General features: G+C 37.8%; 1 protein-coding gene across 1 annotated transcript in view; it reads left to right on the top strand.

Annotated features, from left to right (window-relative positions):
* Nucleotides 1-9,912, top strand: part of fat2 (FAT atypical cadherin 2) — a 141,257-nt gene extending 131,345 nt beyond the window's left edge. The window contains exon 29 of the mRNA XM_023287815.3: nt 6,257-9,912. Coding sequence (XP_023143583.2) covers nt 6,257-6,753 — 497 coding nt within the window. The 3' untranslated portion in view covers nt 6,754-9,912. The remainder of the gene's footprint in view (nt 1-6,256) is intronic.
* Nucleotides 9,913-24,307: the final 14,395 nt, after the last annotated feature.

The raw sequence follows: 24,307 nt of genomic DNA, 5'->3' as shown, positions 1-24,307 counted from the left end.
TCTTTACCTTCTCTCGCTATCCATCTCTTTGGTCGTGCCGTTAACGCTTATTCTTTCTCCTTTTGTTAAGCTCTCTCTCAGTGGTCCTTGTCTTTCTCACATTCACTCTCTCTCCCCCTTTATACGCAGCGCTGGGTTTTTTATTCTTTCTTCATGTAACGGATCAATACAACTGAGCCGTGACTCGTACATCTACTGCTATGTTCTGGAGACAGATGAAGAAAGGCAGATCAGGCGTTCGTCATGCCATCAGTCCCCAGGCAGTGCCAGGCTGGCAGGTCATTCATCTGCTTGACCTTATCACAGAGGATAAAGGACACGTTCCTATGCTACTTCACTTGTTATCTGACTCGTCGGTAAAGGAGAAACCTCAACATTTTGTATTTAATTTGCCCTGTGACCCAGTTAGTGAATCCTTATGGCTATTGACCTGACCTCACCCGTCTTACAGGCAGACCATGTGATTCTCATGTGTTTGAGATACTCAAGAAATGGTTGAAAATGTGGGTGTACTAACAGCATAAAGACAAAATGAATATATCAGTACATGCTGAAAAAGTAGAGCCTTTGTGTTTGATCACCATCGCCATTTCTAAATTCAATCACGAGGCACCATCAAACTGCCAGACATCATGAAGTGATTTATGGTTATAGACCATCAGCAGTAAAATATTATGGCTCTGTTTGGATCCCTCCACAACTGAAGTGATGTTTCCTTTCCAAACAGATGAAAATGCTTCATTAATAAGACACCAAATCAATTTAAACACATTTGTGTAGCGCCAATTCACAACATATGTGATGTCAAAGTAAAGTGAAGACCTGACGGATTTTAAACAAAGAACAGAGAACCCAACAGTCCAGTTGCCTTTGGATTTCCAATGAGTGAACAGTCAGTGACGGTGGAAAGGAACCAAAAAAACAAACCCGCTAACAGTGAGGAAACAACAACCTCTGACAGAACCAGGTTCACGGAAGGCAGCCTCCCATTCTGCTTCTGGAAACAAAGGGTTCTGTTAGGATGAAAAGGTACAAAAAGATAAGACGGAGCTGGTCATATAACATATAAACCAACAATTTATTAGTCTGTCTTGAAATAGTCTGACTACTCTGCCTGCTGATTTCTAACAAAAATGCAAATCTCGAAAAAGTTTTTTTTAATTGACTCAAACAGGCAGAATAAGTGTCTTTGTTAATGACAGATTATTTTGTTATTTTCTATATTTCTACATGAATTCTTGGATATAGAGTAAAAGTGAAAGGGTGCAGATGGACTGATCTGTATTTAACACATGCAGACAGTCACGGATGGCCACCTTAAAATCCACCGTAGCTGAACTTCAGCCCTTGAATCTGATTTATTCTTCTCATGTGGTCAGCCTCACTTGAACCTTTCAGCTTTTTGCAAAGCCCAATAGAAGAGGCCTCATAGTTACCAAAAGGGAAATTTCAGGATTTTTAACGTGCTTTTCAAGGCTGTTTAAATGCAAAATTTGGGGAAACTACTTAAATATGTTGCTAAAGGGAAATACTGGTGAATCTCCATGCATATTTGGTTCTTATTTCTAAGACTTTCCAGCCAGAAACAACCAAAGTGACCCCTGACTACACACAGAAACGTGCACCATGATGAGTTCTGACACTAATTCCGATTTTTATTTTACCTTTAATGCACCATATTACTTATTCATTACAGGGAGAGGCCTAGAGGCAGTAAATATTCATCACTTTGCAGGTAAAACACAAAGATCTTTACAAATTCAAACTATCGATTTGCATAATAGAGTATTTTAGTTTTATGAGACCTTGAATAATAAGTGCACTTGAGTTTGGGAAAGGAAAGAACTTTCAGATAGAAGGTTAAAACTAAATAGAGGTCAGTCTGGTGTAAAAATAAGTAAATCTTTGTGTGAGTCTGGTTTAAAGGATAGGTTCAGTTTGTTTTTTTCAATTTTTAGATTCTATGTTAATACAAAACTGGACAAAACAGAGAGGGAATTTTGTCTAACTCTAACTGCAGTAGTTGTGTTTAGAAGACATTTTACACGGAAAGAAGCTATGGATTTTTACCTGTTTCAAACTGATATTTACATTTATTGAATATTAGACAGAGATAACCCACAAAATGCAGTTTTTAAATGATGATTTATGAGAGATTTATTGAAAACCTATACTACCCCTGTGAAAAAGTAATTGCCCCCTTAAACCTAATAACTGGTTGGTCTATTGGCTCCAGCTTGTGATCAGTCTTTTACATCACCATGGAGGAATTCTGGTCCACTCTCCTCTGTAGAATAGTTTTAATTCGGTCACATTAGATGGCTAACTATCTCAGTAGCTAATTACTCTCCAGAACCACAGCCTTCACCTTGAAGTCAACAAAGTTCTTCTGTCATTTGCTATCAACGCTGCAGCCTGCGGCAGCGATCCGACACTTTGTTCTCTGCAGCATCAAAACGAGAACAGCTCTTGTGCTTAACAAGTTATTGAACAGTGCAAAGTATGGAAGTAACACGAGCATAGATTTTGAGTCCGGATGAATGAACGCTGCCTTTGATGTCCGTTAAAAGAGAGGTTTATAGATCCTCTGCGGTTTTCGTTACTTAAGACTGGAAATATCTTCATCTCTTTCTCCATCTTTCACTTTGTCTTCCTCTTCCATCTTTGCCAGGCCTTCTCTTACATCTTTAATTCTGTTGCTTTATTTCGCCATAACTCCTCCACCTCCCTCCATCTTTATTGTTGATTTTTCTCTGTTCTGTCTCGTTTTTCTCCCCTCCCACCCAAGTTGTTCTCTGTCTCTTGTTTTTCATCTCATTCCCACCGTCTCCTTTCCACCTCCCCCTGCCACTTTGTCTCACTTCCCATCTCCGTCTCAAAGTACGAGCAGCTGGGGTTCTGCTTAGTATTCTCAGCAACCCCAGTGACAGCGGGGGGCTTTTTTAATGTTGTTTTGTCGGAACAAACTGTATAATGCATCTGCCTTGTTAGTTTGAGATTTTATGGAATGAAAAGCAAGGAATTTGAAGGGGTAATCCTCGAGAATCCACATTTAGTTCTTTTTAGATTTCACCTCTCGACTTTTCTGCTAAGCATTTGTTGCTGCAGGGTGTTTCCTGTCAATCACACCATGTGAGCAGAGCTGTGACCTTTGGTTGATTATTAGCAATTCTTTATTGTTGCTACTGTTATTACTGGTTTTGCTGTTAAGCGGTTTGGGGATCGTTTAGAATCTTTCAATGCTGACAATAAACTAAATGCAGTTTAAAACCCTAACATTAACAATGCCTGTCTGACGAAAGAGATGCTTTTGCTTGATTTCCTAAATCGTTTGTCCAGCAGAGCATCTCCATTGTTTCTTCTCAGCACTGTCTGCAGCACATGCAGCAGATTGTGCATCACAGCCGAGCAGACAGATAACATGCTGTATACGCTATCGATAAATCTGCGGTAGACCGACATCGGCCAACGAATTCAATACAGGGGGACCTCGGTTTATGACGTCCTCAGCCTATGGCATTTCGTCATTACGTCTGAATTGATTATGTGGAACTAGTTGGTGAGCGGAGCGGATCAATATGTAGTCATGCAGCGCTATAAGACGGCTTTGTTTACATTTGCCATTTGTACATCACCTTGGATTCTGCTGCATTCACTAACTTTTTGCCCTTCATTATGGCTCCCTAGCATAAGTCAGACTCTTCTGATAGAGTTCCAACTTACGGCGAAAATCGACTTATGTCAGGTCATAGGAATGGAACTCCAACAAAAGTCGAGAACCCCCTGTATTCATCAGCGTTTTAACAGGTTTCAGAAACTTAGCTGAAATTTAGCCAGCTGTGTGAAGGATAGTCTGAGCAGCGCATATTAGAGGAGATATTACTGTCAAAGGTTTTTGAGACAACGTTCCTGACTTATTAGACGTTTCCTGATGCTGAATATATGCGGATACATTACACCCATGAAATCCAATGGGTTCTCCTCAATGCTTGGGACAGACAAAAGATAATATAGGCAAGTTAAAAAAGACTTTTATGTCAGAGCAACAGTGTGTATCTGTGCTTGTACAGCTGTTTTTTTAAACAGTTTTGGAGCAGCGACCACTGATAGATGAGATATTAGGCATGGTTATACTGTTCTCACAGGAACAGCTGATTAATGATTCATAAATTATGGCCTCTGGATGTTAGCAAATACTGAAAAAAATGCTAATACAATATCATATAATATAATTTTATGTCATCAAAATCTTGGCTTTTGAATTACATATTGCTATATTTTTTCAATCTAAAGTTCAATAATCAATTCATGAGTATAAAAAGAAGCAAATCTTCACTTTATCACTCCATGAATCAGTCAAATAGTACTTTTTTCTATTAATTAATCGTTTAACTGATTATTGTAATGATTCATTGACTTATTACTTAATAAGTAATTGTTCCAGCTCTAAATGATTTTAAAGGCTTAATTTATGTTGAATGTGTGTCAGGATGTTGACACACAGAGAACAATGGTGTGTATACAGATATTCTGAAATGATAAATCAATATTCTGCAAGGGAAAATAACCAAAGTATGAATTATTCCGTGGTTGTCAACAAACTCAGAAAAACAATTGTTCTTCTGACACGCTCTCCCATTTCTTATTCAGGATTAGTGGATCAAAAAGAGTGCTTTATCATAAAATACATTTTTCAAGGTTGGGAACTTAGCTTGAGATTAGTTTCTGGGAAACACTTAACCAATAAAGAGGTGAATAAAAAGCTTGAGAAGCTTATCCTGTGGGTCGCCCTTGGATTGTCTTAATGCTGGACGTAGAAGACGGAAGAGGATTATTCTGCTTTGCAGTCATTAGAAGTGGTTCTGGATCCGTCATCTGCCTTTAAGTAAAATGTAGAGATACTGAGCTTTCGTTAGACACCTTTCCTCTCCCTGTTCTGCTACTCAAACCCACACTACTGAAAATCTACTGTCAAGGATTTAATATGCAAATAGTCAAAGCTTTCTTAAACCCCTGACTTGGGTGCACCACGCACAGCTACAACTGTCTGGGTGTTTGTTAGTGGCACTAGGTGTTGATTTGAGGAGGTTGATTGGTCTGGTCAGGTCAAAAATCTAAAATTGGTGGGTGTATTAGTGCCAGTTTTTGCAAATTAACATGCGCAACTTCACCTTTTGTCTTTTTTACACTAGAGAAAAGCAGCTGATAATAATAATAATTTGGCATGTGCATTAATCTTTCTGCACAATCTTAGGAGAGTTTATGAGCTCTAATCTTCATTTATTCATATTTTGTCCAATAAAGACACATCGACAGTTTAAGTATAAAACCTCCTGCTCAGTACACTTTGCCCGAACATTATTTCAAATTTAGCTTTATAAAATCTTGAACTAAATACCTTTTTTTTAATTAGTCCAAAAAAAAGTCAGTGTTATTTGTGGCCAAATCCAGCTGTCAGAAAATTACATTCCACTTCATCTCACTTGCAAACACTATTCAGTAATGAATTATTCAACATTCTAGCCCCTTTTTTGCATTTGATTACTATGATCTGCAACTAACAGTTATCTTAAAGATAGATTGAGCAAGTGAAATAGTCCATATAATGTGCAGAAGAAGGTAAAAAAAATGTCCATTACATCTACCCAGGACCCAAGGTGATAACCTGACAAATGCTTGTTTTGTCCAACTGGTGGTTAAAACAGAAATCACAGAGAAACTTTGGAAAAACTGGACCAAATGTTTGACATAGGATAGGATAAATCATCGTCCATTACATTCAAGCCAAAAGGCTACAGATGCGGCTCGACATCCGTTAACGGCAACATAGACTAGCAGAAAAAACACACAGAGATGATTGTGTGTGTAATTACTTTCACTGCCAGAGGGGGAGACAAAAGTTCTGGATTGCAGGTTGCTAATCAATGCATGGATCCAGCCTGGCTGCAATCTTACATGAGCATGACAAGTTTAGCCATTAAACTGACAATGCCTGGACTTGTTTGTGCAACTTAATCACACCTGTTGTCCTCTGGGGTCAAAACTGATCCCGTATGGTTTGACTGTTTTTTAGTGATGTTCTCTAATAATGAACCTGCTTTGTCAGTCTCTATAATAATGACCAGTAAGCGGTACTGGCCCTGAAGGAAACCTTTGTCTTTACTAAACACTTTAAATCCTTCACAGCATTTCAAGACAAACATATAAACTCAGGACATACGATTCTGATGCTTTTCTTACTGTCCTCTCTCCTCAGTCTACCCAGCTGACCCAGACTACTACGGCCGCCCGACAGTCCAGGAGTTCCCCCAGTTTGACATTGTAGAGGACACCTACTCCACCTCTACCATGGATTCTAGGAGGAACTCTCGTTTTGGTGGCTTCCCGTTCCCACTGGACCGATGTGACCGCCGCGCACCCCTGCCGCCGTGCTACAGCAACCAAAACCTGGACGACTTCCTGGGTCCGGACGGGCTTCCTATTCCCAGCTCTCAGTGTCCCAACGAGTACACCGCCATCAGCTACTACCCCACCCAGCACACCCGCAGCCTCGACAACGTCTCGGGTGGCTACAAGAGACTCAGCATGCGCCTGAGCGTCGCCATGCCGTCGTACGCAGAGAATCCCAGCCCGCCACCTGCGGCGAACCCCGCCCAGCCTCAAACGCGACCTGCAGGGCCAAACCCACGCAGCTACGACGGGTCCAGCATGGTGGAGAGCGATTATGGAAGCTGCGAGGAGGTGATGTTTTAAGAACAGGTTTGGGCTCAAAGCCTAGCCTGCCTAGAGGCAGTTTGCATCATTTCTGGAGGTTTTTCCACTTTTAGCCACCGATCAACTACTCCTCCATTCTAAGGCAGCTTTGTGTACAAGTAGACTTCTCACATGGGTTTTTTCTGCACTCTGTGGCTGTGAGATCTGACCTTTTTTTCACTCTGATGGAGATGAAAGCGACACATAAAACAGTAGTTCACTTGTCTTTGATTTGCTTGACTTTTTAAAGTAGTAGTCTTGCTGTGCCAGACTAAACGGGGGATGATTCAGAGCTTCTCGGTTGCCTACCTGGAAGAAGTTCAGCAGAAGTTTAACTCTTTTTTTTTTTTTTTTTTGTCTAAGAGACACCACCAAGAGCACTGGTTGAGTTGTTGAACAGTATTACTGACTTTGCTCTGTTTGGGGCAAAGTGAGACTTTTATGAGCTTCGACATAAAGCTTTTGTCTCAGAATAACGGACTGCATTCAAAACGTGTTCAAACTGTAGCAATCCTGCATTTTACTACACTGACAAGCCAACCACTCTGAAGTCAGCTGTGCTAAACATCGATCATTGTACATATACTGCGCACCTTATGACGTACATGAGACAGCAGGCACGAGGAAAACTCTGTTGACCCGACAGTGTGACGTTCAGACAACAAGCTCAATGAGAAAAGTCCTGAGAAAAGAGATTTAATAAGGAGTGTTGCACTGGTAAATCACCATTAAGGTTTATCACATGCACATTCTACAGTGTGTTTGTGTTCCTCACATTTATATGGTCATAAGCGACTTCTCAGAATATCAATAAAACACACCGGTTTATTGTGCACCTGATCCACTATTTCAAATTTATTAAAAGTGACAGTAAGCACATTTCACACAGGATCAACATTTCAATGAACTCTTTAATCTGCTTACTGTTGCTGTTGTTTATTGTTAGTGTCTGTTACAATGACGAGGGCCGGATCCTCATAAAAACAAACAAAAAAAACGACAAAAAAGATGAAAGCCATAAACACAAAAATGATATAAGGTGATGTTATTTGTGAAGTATTTTTAACTAAGTGTTACACTGTTACCAATACTGTAGAAGTTCTGTAGATTTATGCAGTTTATACGCGTCTCTTCATGGATTTTAATGAGTCTGAACTAGATTACAGTATTTTTCTTTGGAGGAAACGTTTGCGTGTTTGTGATCGTCCCGCTCTGCAGTGTTGCTGCCCTCAATAATAAAGGATTCTCTAAATGTGGAAAATGTTCTGCAGCAGAAACAAACTGTCTACGCAGCCATTTTAAATGGTGCGACTGTAGAACTATCAGATTAAAGACATGCTTGTTTTGGTCAAAGGCTTGTTGTGCAGTGTGCAGCAGATTAAAAAGTGAATGTGTGATGTGTTAATAGTAGAGTTAATGTTGAGCCTGATCAGCAGTTTCTAAATAGAGCCACAATATTAACAACTAAATCTAAAAAAAATAATGCTGCACTGGATTTTTCTATGACTTTTTTCTATTATTTTTATTACTGTTTAATCTGCTGATTAGGAAAAGAGCCCACTTTCCCAAAACTAAAGGCAATATCTTTAAAAAGGAAAAGAAAAATGGATGGATTTCATTCCTCCATGTTTTCTTACTAAGCAAAGCACACTGTGGTAGCGATGCATTGTACCTGTTTCTAAGTTCAATAAATACACAGTTTGTACTTTATTTGGATCAGTATGTTGGCATAGCTACAAAAAGCCACAAGCATAATGTAAAAGTACAGATTAGCAAATGTTTAAGCCCACCTTATCAACCAACGTCAGAAGGTGATTATACCGTCCAAACAACACACACACCCCCGACCAGGTCATTTGTGAAATACCAGCCCAGACAGAAAGATCAGAACTGAAGGACGAATCTGCTTTCACTGATGTTTGGACAGTTTGTGATTTCACAAATGACGGAGCACGGGGTGAACGTGTACGTTTCTTTTACCGCGCTGCCTCCACGTGGCATAGCTGCAGATGTCATTTGTAAAAAATAAAAGCCGATATCAACTGAATTTTTATGCAGTTCTCAGCAGTTGGTGAGATAAACGAGACATGAGGGCACTGCTTGTACTAGAGCAAAGCGTCTGTTGTAACTTGAAGGTGTTAACATACATCAGGGCCGGATGGGATGTCAAAGACAAGAAATATTCTTTGCAACTTTCTCATTCATTTTTAATGTCCTGACTGCCAAATCTCTCTCATCTGACAGCATTAAGAAGCTAAATCAATCTGCAAATGTCACTACAGGGGGTCTTCGACTTACGTCAGGGTTCCATATATAAGTCGATTTTCGCCGTAAGTCGGAACTCCAGCAAAAATGGAAACAAAGCCGCTACGTGCATGACGATATCCATCAGTTCTTCCTAAAGGTCATGGTCCAAGCGTTTTATTATATCTCATTTCACTTCCATGGAGATGGCTTTCCTTTTCTTCGAAGCACTGCCATCAGAAGAGTCTGACTTGCGCTTGGGATCCATAATGAAGGGCAAAAAGTTAACGAATGTAACACAATCCAAGGTGTTGTACAACCAGCGAATGTAAACAAAGCCATCTTATAGCGCCATGTGACAACGTATTCATCCGCTCCACTCGCCAACTAGTTCCACGTAACCAGTCCAAAACGACGAAACATATAGGTCGAGGACATCGTAAACGGAGAACCCCCTGCACATGGACTTGCATGGCTACCACATTGTGTTCTTCTACTTCTGTTTATCTGATTCACACAAGTCTTTCACATCTGAATCTGGGAATCTGACGGCATATTCTGTATGCCGTGGGTTAAGAATAATGTGTTTCTATCACTGGTGGTTTGACTGTAACTGCTGTTTTAACTTTTTTTTTTTAAGTTCTTTGTACAAAAGAGTTGTTATAGTCTACAGGTATTGTGCTGTACAGTCGCTGTCTGTGTGTTGCTGTTGTTGTGCGGAATATGAATCATCTGAATGTACGCCACGAGTTTTGTTTTCATTCATAAAGTTTATTTTTGTATCAATGTGGGCCTCCCCATGTTTTGCTCTGTTGTTTCTCTGTGAGAGATTTTATTAAGATGCCGTCTTTCCGTTTTGTTTTCCAATATTGTAAAGAGAATATGAATAAAGATATTATCTTCTATAAACAGCGATTGAAGATACCAGGCTTCTTGTTCTCGGCATCCGTCAATGTTTAAAAGCACACATCTGTGGGTTTCCAGCGCCGCCTGGAAAGTAAAGTGAAAAAACTTCAAGCCCCATCCAGACAGGATTAGCGTTATCACAGGAAATCACGGGTAATTTGAATTTGTCCATGCACATCGTGATGTAAGTCCAACCAGACAGTACAATCATTTTCTGGTCTGGTCTGGTCTGGAACAAATCTGCTGAGCGATTTCCTGAGCCAAACATTTAGAATCCTGATCAATTTGTATTGAACGGAGGAAGCAATTTAGGTGATGACAACAGAAGAAGCCCTTTAAAGCGGTTAAATTAAAGATTTAATCACGATACATAAATACTCTGCTTTGAATAATACTTCACAGACCTTCAGATTTTAGAGAAGGTGACAAGATCACACAGATGGACAGGTGCTGGGGTATTTTCCCCTGGAAGAGAAAATTTAGTGATTTTACAGCACAAATAAAGGCTTATGGAATGTTGAAAAGTATCAGAAAAATTCATCTTGTTTTAATAAAGACACAAGTTTCATTAAATTCATAACAACAATGTTTAAATAACTTCAGTTAGTTAATTTATCCTTGTTTAGAGTTGGTGCCCCACTGGCCGGATGCAACTAACTTCAATTTGAATTATTAAATCATAATATAATGAAATATTTTCAAATTAAAATTTAATTTGAAGCTTAGATTTTCAGTGGTTCAATAGACTCTCAAGATAATTTTTCAATTTTTTACTACATGACTACAGCCTTCCGGGGATAACTGCACAAATGGAAAATCTAATCTTCATTACAAAACCTAACCAGCCCATGCAAATATATTTAAATTCCAAGAATAATTCTGCACATTGCACAAAAACATGGAATATAATAAAGAAAGGATTGGGTTTTGATCAGCTCCAGTACCAACCATAAGGATCAGCTCAGGTCACCTCTAATTAGAAAGTATTAAAGCCAGATTTCTGCAAAATAGTCAAAGTTGAACAGACGCACACTTTTATTCATGTGCTGACATAACTGCACAAGGGTTTTCTAAATATCAATGAGCCTTTCAACAGCATTAGCTAACACAATGTAGCATTAGAACACAGGAGTGATGGTTGCTGGAAATGTTCCTCTGTACCCCTATGGAGATATTCCATTAAAAATCAGTTGTTTCCAGCTACAATAGTCATTTATCACATTAACAATGTCTACACTGTATTTCTGATTAATTTAATGTTATCTTCATTGGAAAAAAAAATGCTTTTCTTTCAAAAATAAGGGCATTTCTAAGTGATCCCAAACTTTTGAACGGTAATGTAAAAGCAGTTAAGTTAAGCTTTAAGCTTCAATTCAATTTTCATTTCAACTCAGTTTTATTTATATAGCGCCAAGTCACAACATATGTCTACTAATAGGACTTCATATAGGGAGCTAAAGGCCTTACAAATCAGAAAACCGAACAATCCAAAGCTGCCTTTGGATTGACTATGAGTCAACAGTTCCATTTAGCAGATGCTTTAATCCAAAGCAACGTACATCTGAGAGTAGATACAACACAAGCAAGGATCTAGTAAGGAGAAAACAACCTGGATAAGAGCCATAAAACAAGTTCAAGTGTGATGATAGGAGCTCGGTGCCTACAGGCAGTGCAGACATAATCTAATATCTCATTTCCAATTCTGTTTTATATCCAGTTTTAAATCACTTAGAGAGGAATAAATAAGTGATTTTCTTTTTCTAAGTATCTCGTAATGCATATAATGATAATAATGATGTAAAACAGTGAGGAAATGCAGGAAATTAGCAGGAGATGCATCACCAAGTCGAGTTCCCCCCTTTCAATAGCATCATAATAGCATTAAACATTTCTTTTGGTATACCACATGCTAAAAGAAGTTGTTGCATCTTGTCTCTATGAAGTGAGTCTAATGCTTTAGAACAATCTACAAATAAAAGTACTGCAAGAAGATGTTTTGGAGCAATTCTTCCAGAAACCATTTTAGTCGTTTCGCAATATTGATTCCAATTCTGATTCGATCTGATGAAGCAGCATTGTGTTGTAGGGGTCTCAAAGTTATTCTTCTGTCCTAGATCACTTTTCTTAGGGAAATGGACGATACCTACTTCTGCCCATTTTTCTATGGGGTTTTGATTGTAACTTGTTAACAAAAAAAAGAAGAAGAACGATGTCATTGAATGCTCCAGCTTCCCGAACTTTGGCTGGAATACCGTCCAGACCTGGAGCTTTTCCTGTGTGTTTCAGCTTTACAATCCTCCACTGTGACGTTGCCTTGTTTGACATTTAGCTCATTTACAACAGTTGTTTGAATGGGTTCTTTTGAAGTGTTTGGAAGTTTGCCGGGAAGGTTTTGGACGTGATTTTTCCAGGACTGGTTTGAAGCAGAAGATTCAATAATCCTAGAATTCCTCAAAGACACAAAGGTATTTGTGAAATGATGGGTGCAGTTCAGGCCACGTAGCAGGTGAGGTGAGATAAAGGCAGAACGACACCGGATGCCTGGTAGTCTGAGATTCAGTCAACGCTTAAGTGTGACGGGATGACAGAATGTGTGTTTGGGTAAAACAGAGAAAGTGAGAGATGGAGGTGCTGAGATAAAGGGGTGACAGTGTCTGTGTTTCAAACTCTTATTGCAATAGAAACAGCTCTTATCTGACCCAGTCTGCAACTTTCTGCTAGACCCTGACGTTACCTGATAAGGTGTGTTCAGGCATATCTGCAACATGCTGCATATCAAAGGCTGCAAACACCCCCCACTGCTCTAATTTCTGTCCCCCGAAGGCCTCACATATACCTGTGATATCTGTAATGATATATTTTTATATTTGGTTGGGTGAACCTACTTTCTCCCGAACTTTTTGTGCTTTGGCTTCAAGTCAGTGATTCATGTTATCCACAAAAAAATTTTTAAAAATCCTTTGAACAAATGAACGAATCCTGCTCTCAGACTCTTTCATTACTGCCCCAAATATCTAGATGTAACATCCCATCATCTGTATTTACAGTGATCCTCTCCAAAGTAGACACTTGAAAGACATCACAGGTATGCAGCAACACATTCAAAGCAAAAAACTGAGATTTCAGTTTGGCATAGATTTGAGATTATTGCACTGGAGGTAACCCAAGCATCAGCCTGACAATTCGTTAACTATTCATCAGTTTTTTATTGATTAGAATCGGTACTTTTTCTGAACAAAATACATAAAAGATGTGGTCTGGTTGCATGGCATTACCACAAACATTGCGGCCATTGTGATTAATGTCACACATAGTTTCATTTTTGTGGGCCAACATTAGTACAAAACTTGAGTGTAGCATGAGCTTACTAGTAAGAAAAAAGAGGCATTGAGAAGTGATTTTTCAGGAACACCTGTTTAATAAAGGTTAAGATTTATAAAGAATTTCACTTAATAGAAAACCTCCACCGCTGAATTACTTTGTTAGTTTTTCCATTTGAATTCCAGCATAAATAATATAAATGCACTTAGTTCCAGTAAAAGAAAGCCAGCTCTGATGTTATTTGTTATCATGTTTTTGCATAACATGCACAAAAAGCGTGATGCAATTGTTTTTTTGTTTTTTTTTTTTGTTTTTTTTTGTAATACCAACCAATTGTAATAAAAGGTTCAAGCATGTCAATATGCATTGAATTTTGACACCAAAATGCCAAAATGTCTCTTTGATTCCTAATAATTGGTGTTGGAAAATTAAATATTTAATAAAATAAGGCTAGTGTCCGGTCTTAAAGCCTGCAGTAAGGCTCAAACTAAAAAATGATTTTCACTGAGGATTAATCTGTTTATTATATTCGTGATTAATCAATGAATTATGTGGTCTCTAAAATGTCTGGTGCTCCCTGAAGTGACATCCTGAAATGACTTATTTTGCCCAAAGACCAAAGATATTTAGTTTATTCTCATAGAGAATTAAAGGAGCCAGAAAATATTCAAATTTAAGGAGCAGGAATCACATAAATTTGCCTTTTTTGTTCTTAAAAAGTTATTCAAACTTATTTTTTAAACATCCAAACAGTTGACGATTTATGGACGAATTGTTACAGCTTTAACTAACAGCATAGGAAATGGGTCCGGTTATGGTCCGTGTACGGATCTGGTAATTGTATTTTTCCGTTCTGAAACGGGTATTGAAAAACAAAAAACGAGTGGTTATTTGATTTTCGTTTTAAAATACAAAAATTTAAATTGAAATACAAGGCGTTTTTCCTTTTCATGATCAGAAAGGGATATACGAAATTTTAAAAATGCTTTGATTTTCATTTTATATATAGAATAACAAAAAAGTAAAATCAGTAAGAGACAAACGAAAAAAGATCCGTTTTTTTCATCTTCTGAGACCGGAAGTGGTCATCAGCAAGTGTGGAGCCAAACAGAGTACGGTGCATAGACTGGATATAATTATTTTTCGTTAGTTTTCATGGTCAAAATAAGCGATCATGTGGCCGATCTTAAAATAAATCAATATTGATTTTTTTATAGAGCGTTTGAGTTTTGCGAAGCCAGGGGGCGGGACTACTTGATTGAAAGTCCGGTCTGGAATGATTGACAGGTCCTATGGAGGAGGCAGCAGAGACTCTGCACTCCTCGTTTGGATTAATTCTGATATAATAACTGTTGGTTTATGTATCGGTGGAGCAGCAGAACATTTTCCACAGACAGTTTTCCTGTCCGTTGGCTTGTTTTAACCAGTTTTCTACCTTCAGCTGATTCTACCAGCAGACACTGAAAGGACTCTGATAGTTCGGTAAGTTAATGTTTATTTTCGTATCGGTGCCGCTTTTAATGCACTTTATATGCAGCTTTAGTGTCAGATATAATGTGTGCCATGCACTCCAGATGTTGGTGGAGTTTATTTCAGTGTGTTTTGACCAGAGAAGTACGGAGCCCCGGAAGGGATATGGAGAAAAAAAAAAAAAACAGGAAGAATCCCGAGAAACTCGGGATCTAAGTTTCACTTCGGTAAAGTTGGAAAATATTCACAGATTCGGACTTCCGGCATAAATAACTCATGAGATATACGTTGTAAAAACATAAACAATGCCTCTTTCAAATCGTTGTAAGCTAGACAATGTGCTATAAGGCCAGTTTTTATCAAAAGTAGCTGTCTTTCAAGCTGCAGAAATTACATTGATGTCTATGCACAGCTGGCTGTGTAACGAGTGAACAGGGACCGTCTGCAAATTACAAAACCGCTGCAACAGCGAAGAGAGACACTAAACAAATATTCAATAACTGCACTCTTCTGCATTGCACTCTCACCAAAATCACTGGAGCCATCAGTTGTGTCCTGCTGGTCATACTACAACTCTTGGTTTGATATTAAATATGTTTTTTTTTTTTTATATTTCAAGGAATTTTTGTTATTTTATTATTTTTCTATTAGTAATAAAATTCAATAATTTCACTCTTATGTGCTGTAGTGTCACCAAAATCACTGGAGCCATCAATTGGTTCCTGTTGATCATACTACAACTCCTGGTTTGATATTAAACACAAAATCAGAATTTTAAGGAATTTTCATTGTTTTTGTTATTATTTTATTAGTAATAAAATTCAATAACTTCACTCTTATGTACTGTAGTGTCACCAAAATCATTGGAGCCATCAGTTGTCTCCTGCTGGTCATACTACAAGTCTTGGTTTGATACAAAATTAAAAAATCTGAATTTTAAGGAATCTTTATAGTAAATAAAATTCAATCACTTCACTCTTATACACTGCAGAAAAAATAAACTCCATCCACCCATCAAAGGGGTCCTACTGATCATACCTTCAGGTTTTTTCTTCCAAGTATTGTCCGTACAGTCCTTAACTTGGAAAATATTATTAGCGGTTTAACATTATGGTTTAAATTAATCAGTTAACGCTGCAGCCTTGTAAGAAGGCATCCGACTGTCTTTCTTCCCAATGGTCAGTACTTGAGGAGACAGCCTAAACAGTTTAGTTTGGTATATTGGTGTTATCTGATACTCTCTTTGGTGAGGATTCCAGGTTCCATTACTATTCAGTATCATGTATTTGGACAAACAGGTGCACTGTGGATCTAAAAATATAGCACCACAGACATCAATGTCACCCATAAAACATCATAGTATAGCATGTCGCTCTAAAAACATCATAGTATAGCATGTCGTCCAATAAATGTCATACTATAGCATGTCGTCCAAAAAACATTATAGTATAGCACGTCACTCTAAAAACATCATAGTATAGCATGTCACTCTAAAAACGTCATAAATAAACAGAACTAAAAGTGAACTTCCTGTTGACATTGATGGGCATTCCAACCAGGAACAAAGTAAAAGTTAATCAATATGAAAAAAAACTCTTCCTGTTCACCTCTTAAAACCCAAAAACACACCGCAGTAGCACCCTAAACTAAAACTACCACTGGGTTCCCTGTTTTCCTTTCTGAACAATTCAAAGGTCCCTCTCTATCTCCCCACACATCCACCAACCACTGGAACACATCTCCAAAGTTCTGCTGGACCAGCTCAGCTTCCCCTCAGAAGAAGTGCTGCCACCTGTCAGATGAAGGAGCCTTTTGAGAGGCAGCTGGCATCGTGATTGGACTGTACTTTGGTCTGTTCCAATCCAGCTTCAGCTCCAGAGACGGCAGGCGGGACGAGTCAACGGAGGCCTGGTGGACGAAGACATGCAGCTGAGTACAATCCAGAAAACAACAGAGGAGGAGTGCAGCAGCCCAGTATAGCCTTCGGTATGAAAAAACACCATCATATACATCGTAGATTGTACAAATAACAAGTCAAAGGAAAGAGACATACACTGTAGAATTGTAGTAATTGTGGGCTGACTGATTTACTGATTATCAGTATTTTATTTTTTACTGATTTACGGTAATAAATACATTTAAAAATGGTGCTACTTTGGCTCTGAACCTTTATCTACCTGTGGTCGCTCTGTCTTCTGGAGTGATTTGATTGGTTATATGTCACGAATAAAACTCCTTTAACTTAACATCTGTAAACAAAACAAAAACGTATCAACAAAGTTTTCTGTTAGTTTGTGTTCTTCTAAGTTTAACTCCAAGATTTTAAATACTTTCATTTACTACAAATGAATATCTACTCTAAATGTCTCACTAATAATCATTATCAGCCTTAAAAACCCACAAAACACCCCTCTATACTCGACCACACTTAGTACAGTCCGGTTCCCCCTTCTATAAATCTGCTTGGAATCTTCCACTTCCTGTTTGTCAAAGTGGCCTTCTACCTGGACAGGTTTTGTTGGAGCTCATGCAACAAACATTTTGGGTAACTGCACTTTAATATGGATGGATGACACTGAATTAGAGTCTGTTTTAATGAGACTGAGTTAAGATGTGTAGCTCTGTCATTAAATAGGAAATTATTTCTCAGAATTCACAGAGGAAAGTCTGAAATGTTTGCTAGGTTAGCGTCCCACATGTTCTTTGGCTCAGCTAAAGCTAACTCTCTCCAACTTCTGGATCTCTTGAGTTGCTTGTTGTTAAAATATCTTGCTAGAGGTGCTGAAGCTCAGAAAGTCTGAGATGTTTGTTCAGAATAAGCTCATTCTCAAGTCTTATCTGAACTGTCCTCTTTTGTTTGAACTTTCCCTAAACTTAGGAGTTAATGACAGAGCAGCACATCCAGTCTCATTTATGTAGAGATTAAACTTCAGTGTCATTCATTGATGTTAAAGTGTAGTTTTTCAAATGTTTGTTGCACATGCTCCCGACCAAAGCAGTCCAGGTGGAAGATGATGTGAAGAGAAAGCTCCAGAGGATGAATATCACACATTTACATTGGAAATAAATGTCCTTTAATTTGACATTGTCATGCTAAAGTTGGATTTCCCTTTAATGATGTTCAAATCTTTGCTGAGTGTTTTGTTGATGTTGGTTTCTAAATGTTTTTTGACACTCGGCCCCAAAGATTAAAACCTTCTACGGCTCACAAGCTGCAACAATTCACACATTATCAACTATCTTTCTGACTAAACTAAGATAAAAAGTGAAAAACTGCCTGATTCCTGCATCATGAATGTAAATCTTTTTGGTTTTTATGACAGTAAACTGAATATATTTGGGTTTGACATTTTACCAAAACAAGAAATGAATTACTGGAGAAAACAATCAACAGATTAATGGACAAAGAAAATGTGTTTTCCAACATATATGGCTGAATTATTCCAACATTACAAGATACAAACAATTTTAAGTCAATTTTATTTACAGGTCAAATTGTCTCAAGACGCTTTATTTTTACATTTTTTGTCATATTTAAAATATGACAAAGTAAGAAATTTAAACCTCTTGACTAATCCAATTTATTCTTGGGTTTTTAAGAGACTAATGGACAATTAAAATAACTTTCTCCACTAAAACTAATAAACATGAGGTCAAATAGAAGGAACAGTTTTAAATACTGCAGTCTCATGACGACAAGAATAAAGTTTGTCAACAAAAACTAAATGTGCTGCTGGATTCCATTAAAGTCCTAATAAATGATAATAAAGTGTGATACTAAAGGTTTGTGGTGCTAAAAATGTCAAAGTAAAGATATCAAGTTGAACATCTGGATGGAGGTTGATAAAAGTTGACCTCCTTTCATTTCTCTGGAGTCGACTCCATGGATTTTCTGGATGGTGGTTAAAGACCTGCTCTTCTAGTTGTCTTCCTTCCAGTGGCTGTAAAAAGTCAGTCCATCCTGGCCGACTTCAACACCTCTTCATGACAACTTGTTCTGCCTCTGACCTGGTGGAAAGTCAAGAAACTCGGGAAAACCTGTCGAGACTCGAAGAACTCGTGGAGACTCGAAGAACTCGTCAGGCGGGGGAAGGTGTGGTGGGCGGTGGAGGGAGGTGGGGGAGTAGAGGGGGGAGGCCGCCACCCACCTCCCCGCCTACTCTCCGCCCTGACTCCACCCAGACTCCGCCTTGGCTCCACCCATGTGGTGACTTCAGGAACTACGATGCCAAAGGGACGACGAATTTATTTCTTTGTATCTGATCTGTAGCTCAGTGAGTTAAGGATTTGCCTATGGAGCTGCAGGTCGCTGGTTCAAGACCAGACACTTCTTAAGTTTTATCAAAAGATTGACAAAGACAAAGAAAGAAAACTGCCCGTGGCGGGTCTTGATCCTGCGACCCTCCGCTTGGTAGTCCTCTTCTTATCCTCCTGAGCTACTCGCTCAGATACAAAATCTTCTCGGTTTTGCGCATTTATCATCTATTTTTTGTCATTTCAAGTTTTTTTTTTTTACTCGGGTCTCGACTCCACCGTTTTTCTCAGGAGGTTGGACTTCAGCCTTTGTGCTGGAGGGTTGAACCCTCAGTTCCAAGACTTTCCAAGCCTCCACACCTCCCGAGTCCTCAGGACCTGAGCTTTCACACAGTCTGAGGGCTGAAATTTTCTAAGTCCCACAGTAGTTCTCTGTTAGATTGAACCTTCAGACAGTCTGAGGACTGAAAACCTCAAAGTTCCTGAGTAGTTCTCTGTTAGTTTGAACCTTCAGACAGTCTGAGGACTGAAATCTTCTAAGTTCCTGAGTAGTTCTCTGTTAGATTGAACCTTTCGACAGTCTGAGGACTGAAAACCTCAAAGTTCTTGAGTAGTTCTCTGTTAGTTTGAACCTTCAGACAGTCTGAGGACTGAAATCGTCAAAGTTTCTCAGTACTTCTCTGTTAGTTTGAACTTTCTGGTTAACAGAAGCCTTAAAACTTGTGACCATGAGTCTTGATTTCACATTTAGACCATCTGAGTTCTTCTCAGACCTTCACCTGTGGGTTTTTTAGAAATCCTCAACAAACTTTGATTCTCTTCACTGAACAGTAAAGTTTGTGAAGATCAGAAGGTAACATTAGTTTGATCAATGCCTTCAACTACTAGTAGACTTTATCTGAAAAACAGTTTTCTGAAATTAGTTCTTAGTAAATTTGTCCACAATCAAACCAAGAACATAGAAAGAGGAAATGTTTGAAGAAACAACTTGATGTTTTCATTTCAGACTAGAAAACACTCTAAGGCCTTTATCTGTTTTTGCTCTTTTTGATCGTTTTATTGTCTCTTCTGTTTAATTTGATCTTCTAAAGTTTAACTGGTGTCTTTTCAAATGTTTTGTCTTTAGTTTGATTCTTCTTAAATGTTTAGTTTTGCGCTTTTCTCACCTTTTATTTTTTTCTAATGTCTGATTTGATTTGGAAATGTTTTGTCTTTTTAATGTTTAATTGTTGTTTTTTCAAATGTTTTATCGGCTTGTTTGAAAAATTTCCTTTTCTTTCCCAATGTTTAATTTTTCGATTAAATCTTTGTTAAGGTTTTTCTTTTTAAATGTTTTACCACCTTTTAATGTTTAATTTTCTTTTTAAATGATTCATTGTATTTTCTGTTTAATTCCTATTTAAAGTTTTATTGTCTTTAAGATTTAATTTTCTAATTAAACATTGAATTTTTTAATTAAATGTTTTGTCTTTTTCAAGGTTTAATAATCTAATTAAATGTTTTGAATTTATTTTAAATGTTTATTATTCTTCTTGTTTAATTGTATTTTTCAAATGTTTGATTATGTAAAATATTTCATCTTTAATGTTTAATATTTTTGTTTAAGAATTTTGTTTAATGTCAGAATTACATGTTTTGTATCTTCTGTTTAATTATCTAATTAAATATTTTGTCTGTTTAATATAATTTAATTGTATTTAATGTTTAATTTTCTTTTTAAAAGTTTTATTGTATTAAATGCTTTTTTCCTTTGATTTAATTGCTTTTTTAATGTAGTTTATTTCTTTAATATTTTTTTTCTGTCAAGATTTTAACCCCAACCTTAAAAATTAAACAAACCCTTAAATCACAATGAAAATACTTCTGTTGTCACAATCATGAGTTAGTCATTTATTCAGTTTATCAATTCAACTTTATTTGTTTAGCACCTTTCACACAGATGACAAAACTAAACAAGCAAAGAGAAAAAACTATGCTAAAACTATGATTAAAACTCAAAAACATATTAAAAAAAAATAAAGATTTAACATGGTAATAAAATGTGTTGTGTCCAGGGGATGGAGGGAGTTTATTGAAGTCTTCTTGGGCTCACATGGTAAATCATTTAAAATATAAACTTGATATTCAGTCTAAGGAAACTGCAGAGCGACAGAAGAAACAACAATATCTCCTGTTTTCTTCTTTAATGAGTCGACTCTTCTTGTGCTTTCAGACCAAACAACTATAGACTCTTCACAACCTGCTCAAACTCTTGGTACAGGACCTCACCACACGGGTCAAGAAGGTTTCTGTCTCATTTCTACTCTGAAGCTCACCTTCTCCTGCTCAAACTGCTGACAAATGTTTCTGCTGCTCTAAAGTCTAGTCTCCAGAACTTCCTAAAAACTCTCAAAGTCTCTTCTGCTGCAGGTTGCTTTGTAGAACTGTTCCAGAAGACCTCACTAAACCACATGGAGGAGCCTCAAGATAGTCGTCCAAATGAAACCGTACAAAAACCAAACTAGCACAACCCAAACACTAAAGTCTCCTGCAGCCTACCAGAGAACCTCTGAGAACAGAGAATCAGGACAGGAACTCTTACCTTCTGGACAACCAACGCTGGTTCTCAAACAAGAATACAGAATGTGTCTGACCAGAAACCTCTGAAGACTCACTACAGCCAAGATAAAGACACAACTCAGCTGTATCAAATCCACTAATCACTGCACACATTAACACCATGTGCTAACTGTGGCTAAAGAACCACATTTACCAAGACAACTATCCAGTACAAAGCCCTAAAACACACCAAGAAACACATTAAAGATGATTTTACTGCTGGAAGCTGCAAGCCAACGCCTAAATAACAAACTAAAGCAATGGAGCCAAATCCGGTTCAGTGGTGGAGAGAAGCAGAGGAAATGTTTGTCTGCAGCTAAATAAAGCAGGAAGACACTGAGCTGCTCAGGTGTTCCTGATAACACCAAGCAGCCACCTGGACAGCCAATAGGAACACAGCCACCTGGACAGCCAATAGGAACACAGCTTACTGGAAGTCCAGAGGGCTGGCTTAGTGAAGGAAATTTAATTTAAAGTTGAAGCAGAAAGTTAACAAAGAAAGTTGAAAACCACCTTCTGATACCTGAAATCTCTGAGTTTTCATACAAAGAACACCTGAACATGTCATGTTATTTTAGAAAACAAATCAGCTTAGAGGCATTTGTTCACATGTGGCTGAATAGGAGGCCGTCCAATCAGATTCAAGGTCTTCACTCTGTAGGTTGTTTGTTGGGTGAGACTCTTGGACCTCCATCAGCTGACGTGGATGTTTGATGGTCTTCCTCTCTAGTGCCAGATGATTCATCCATGAATTCAGCAGCTACAGACTGAAATGAAGCTCATGCTGCCGTGATTGAATTCCTGTTCCAGATCAAATGTTCAGAGCTCACCTTGAATGCAGCCGTCTGCTGATAGTTTTTCTCATTGTAGTCTTCAATAAAGTCTTTCTCCTCATGTCAGGATGTGGTGAGACTCTTTCTCAGTCTCTGCAGACGTCCCTCATTGTGCATCTCCAGAGAAGAAACAGAAAACCTGCTCACTGCTTCAGCATCACAAACGCTCTCCAGCATTGAGAGTGTTTTAGGAATTCATTCATTGTGTTGTGAACTTTGAAGGAGCAGAAACTTTATAGCTGCCAAAGATATGAGCTCCAATTCTGGATGTTTTAGGAAATGAAGTTCATCAAATGAACACTTGATTTTTGCTGATAACTCATTAAATTACTGAAGAAATCTAACATAAAAACCTGTAAACTCTCAGGCAGCTTTTGTTAAAGTTTGTCTATAATTCTATCATCACGTTCTGGAACCAGGACTCTGCAGAAGTTCCTTCAAACAGATATTTGTGTGTTTCTCTATTTAAGGCCTCAGGTTTGAACGTACAGCAGAGTATTAGAAAGGAGTGATTTTAATATTTAAATCAATAAATGTTTGGAGTAAAAATCATTAAATTTTTGATTTAGATAGATTTGTGTCAAATAATTATGTAGATTCTCACTTAAATGTCAGCTAAGGTAAAACTATCTTTTTAACGTACGCTTTCAACGGATTAAATGCACGAACCAAAAGGAAATACATATGACAATGAGCACTGTATTTCATTTTCTTGCTTTAATTTGTTTTTATATAGGCATTTCAAATCCTCTACAGTTGGGCCAGTTTTGGTTTGCTTCTCAAAAGCATGTTAAGCCTCAGGTGACACGTCTTTGTCCCATTGCAGGTCGCTGGTCGAAGCAGTTCGTAGAGTCGGGATGCTTGGAGGAAAATGAGGTTCGCCGGCTTTCACATAGAGAGGCTGCTGTAGATGCTGCTGTAGAGCTGATCGATCTTCGCCTTGAAGAATTCATTTTTTTGCACCAACATTCATGATGATTTTTTTAAAAAAAAAAAAACGTTTCTGGAGTGTTTTTCACGGCCTCCTTTACATTATGTCATCATATGGCACGTTTTTACAACATGTTGAAAAATTGCATTTTTTTTTCGACATAGTATAGTAAGGCGTTTTTTTTTGCGCCAAAATTCATGATGATTTTTTTTTCAAAGAAAACCGTTCTGGAGTGTTTTTCACGGCCTCCTTTACATTATTTCATCATATGGCACGTTTTGGCAACATGTTTGAAAAATCAAAATTTTTTTTTCGACATACTATAGTAAGGCGTTTTTTTGCGCCAAAATTCATGATGATTTTTTTTTCAAAGAAAACCTTTCTGGAGTGTTTTTCACAGCCTCCTTTGCATTATTTCATCATATGGCACGTTTTGGCAACATGTTTGAAAAATCCCATTTTTTTTCGACATACTATAGTAAGGCGTTTTTTTGCGCCAAAATTCATGATGATTTTTTTTTTCAACGAGAACCTTACCATAGTGTTTTTCACGGCCTCCTTTAAGTTATTTCATCATATGGCACGTTTTTACAACATGTTTGAAAAATCAAATTTTTTTTCGACATAGTATAGTAAGGCGTTTTTTTGCGCCAAAATTCATGATGATTTTTTTTTCAAAGAGAACCTTACCATAGTGTTTTTCACGGCCTCCTTTACATTATTTCATCATATGGCACGTTTTTACAACATGTTGAAAAATCACATTTTTTGACATAGTATACTATGGCGTTTTTTTGCGCCAAAATTCATGATGATTTTTTTTTCAAAGAAAACCTTACCATAGTGTTTTTCACGGCCTCCTTTACATTATTTCATCATATGGCACGTTTTTACAACATGTTGAAAAATCACATTTTTTTTTCGACATAGTATACTATGGCGTTTTTTTGCGCCAAAATTCATGATGATTTTTTTTTCAAAGAAAACCTTTCTGGAG

The sequence above is a fragment of the Amphiprion ocellaris genome, chromosome 13, assembly GCF_022539595.1.
Source record: "Amphiprion ocellaris isolate individual 3 ecotype Okinawa chromosome 13, ASM2253959v1, whole genome shotgun sequence".
NCBI classification, from domain to species: domain Eukaryota; kingdom Metazoa; phylum Chordata; class Actinopteri; family Pomacentridae; genus Amphiprion; species Amphiprion ocellaris.
The sequence above is the reverse complement of the archived record's forward strand: the minus strand, read 5'-3'. Positions and strand labels throughout refer to the sequence as shown.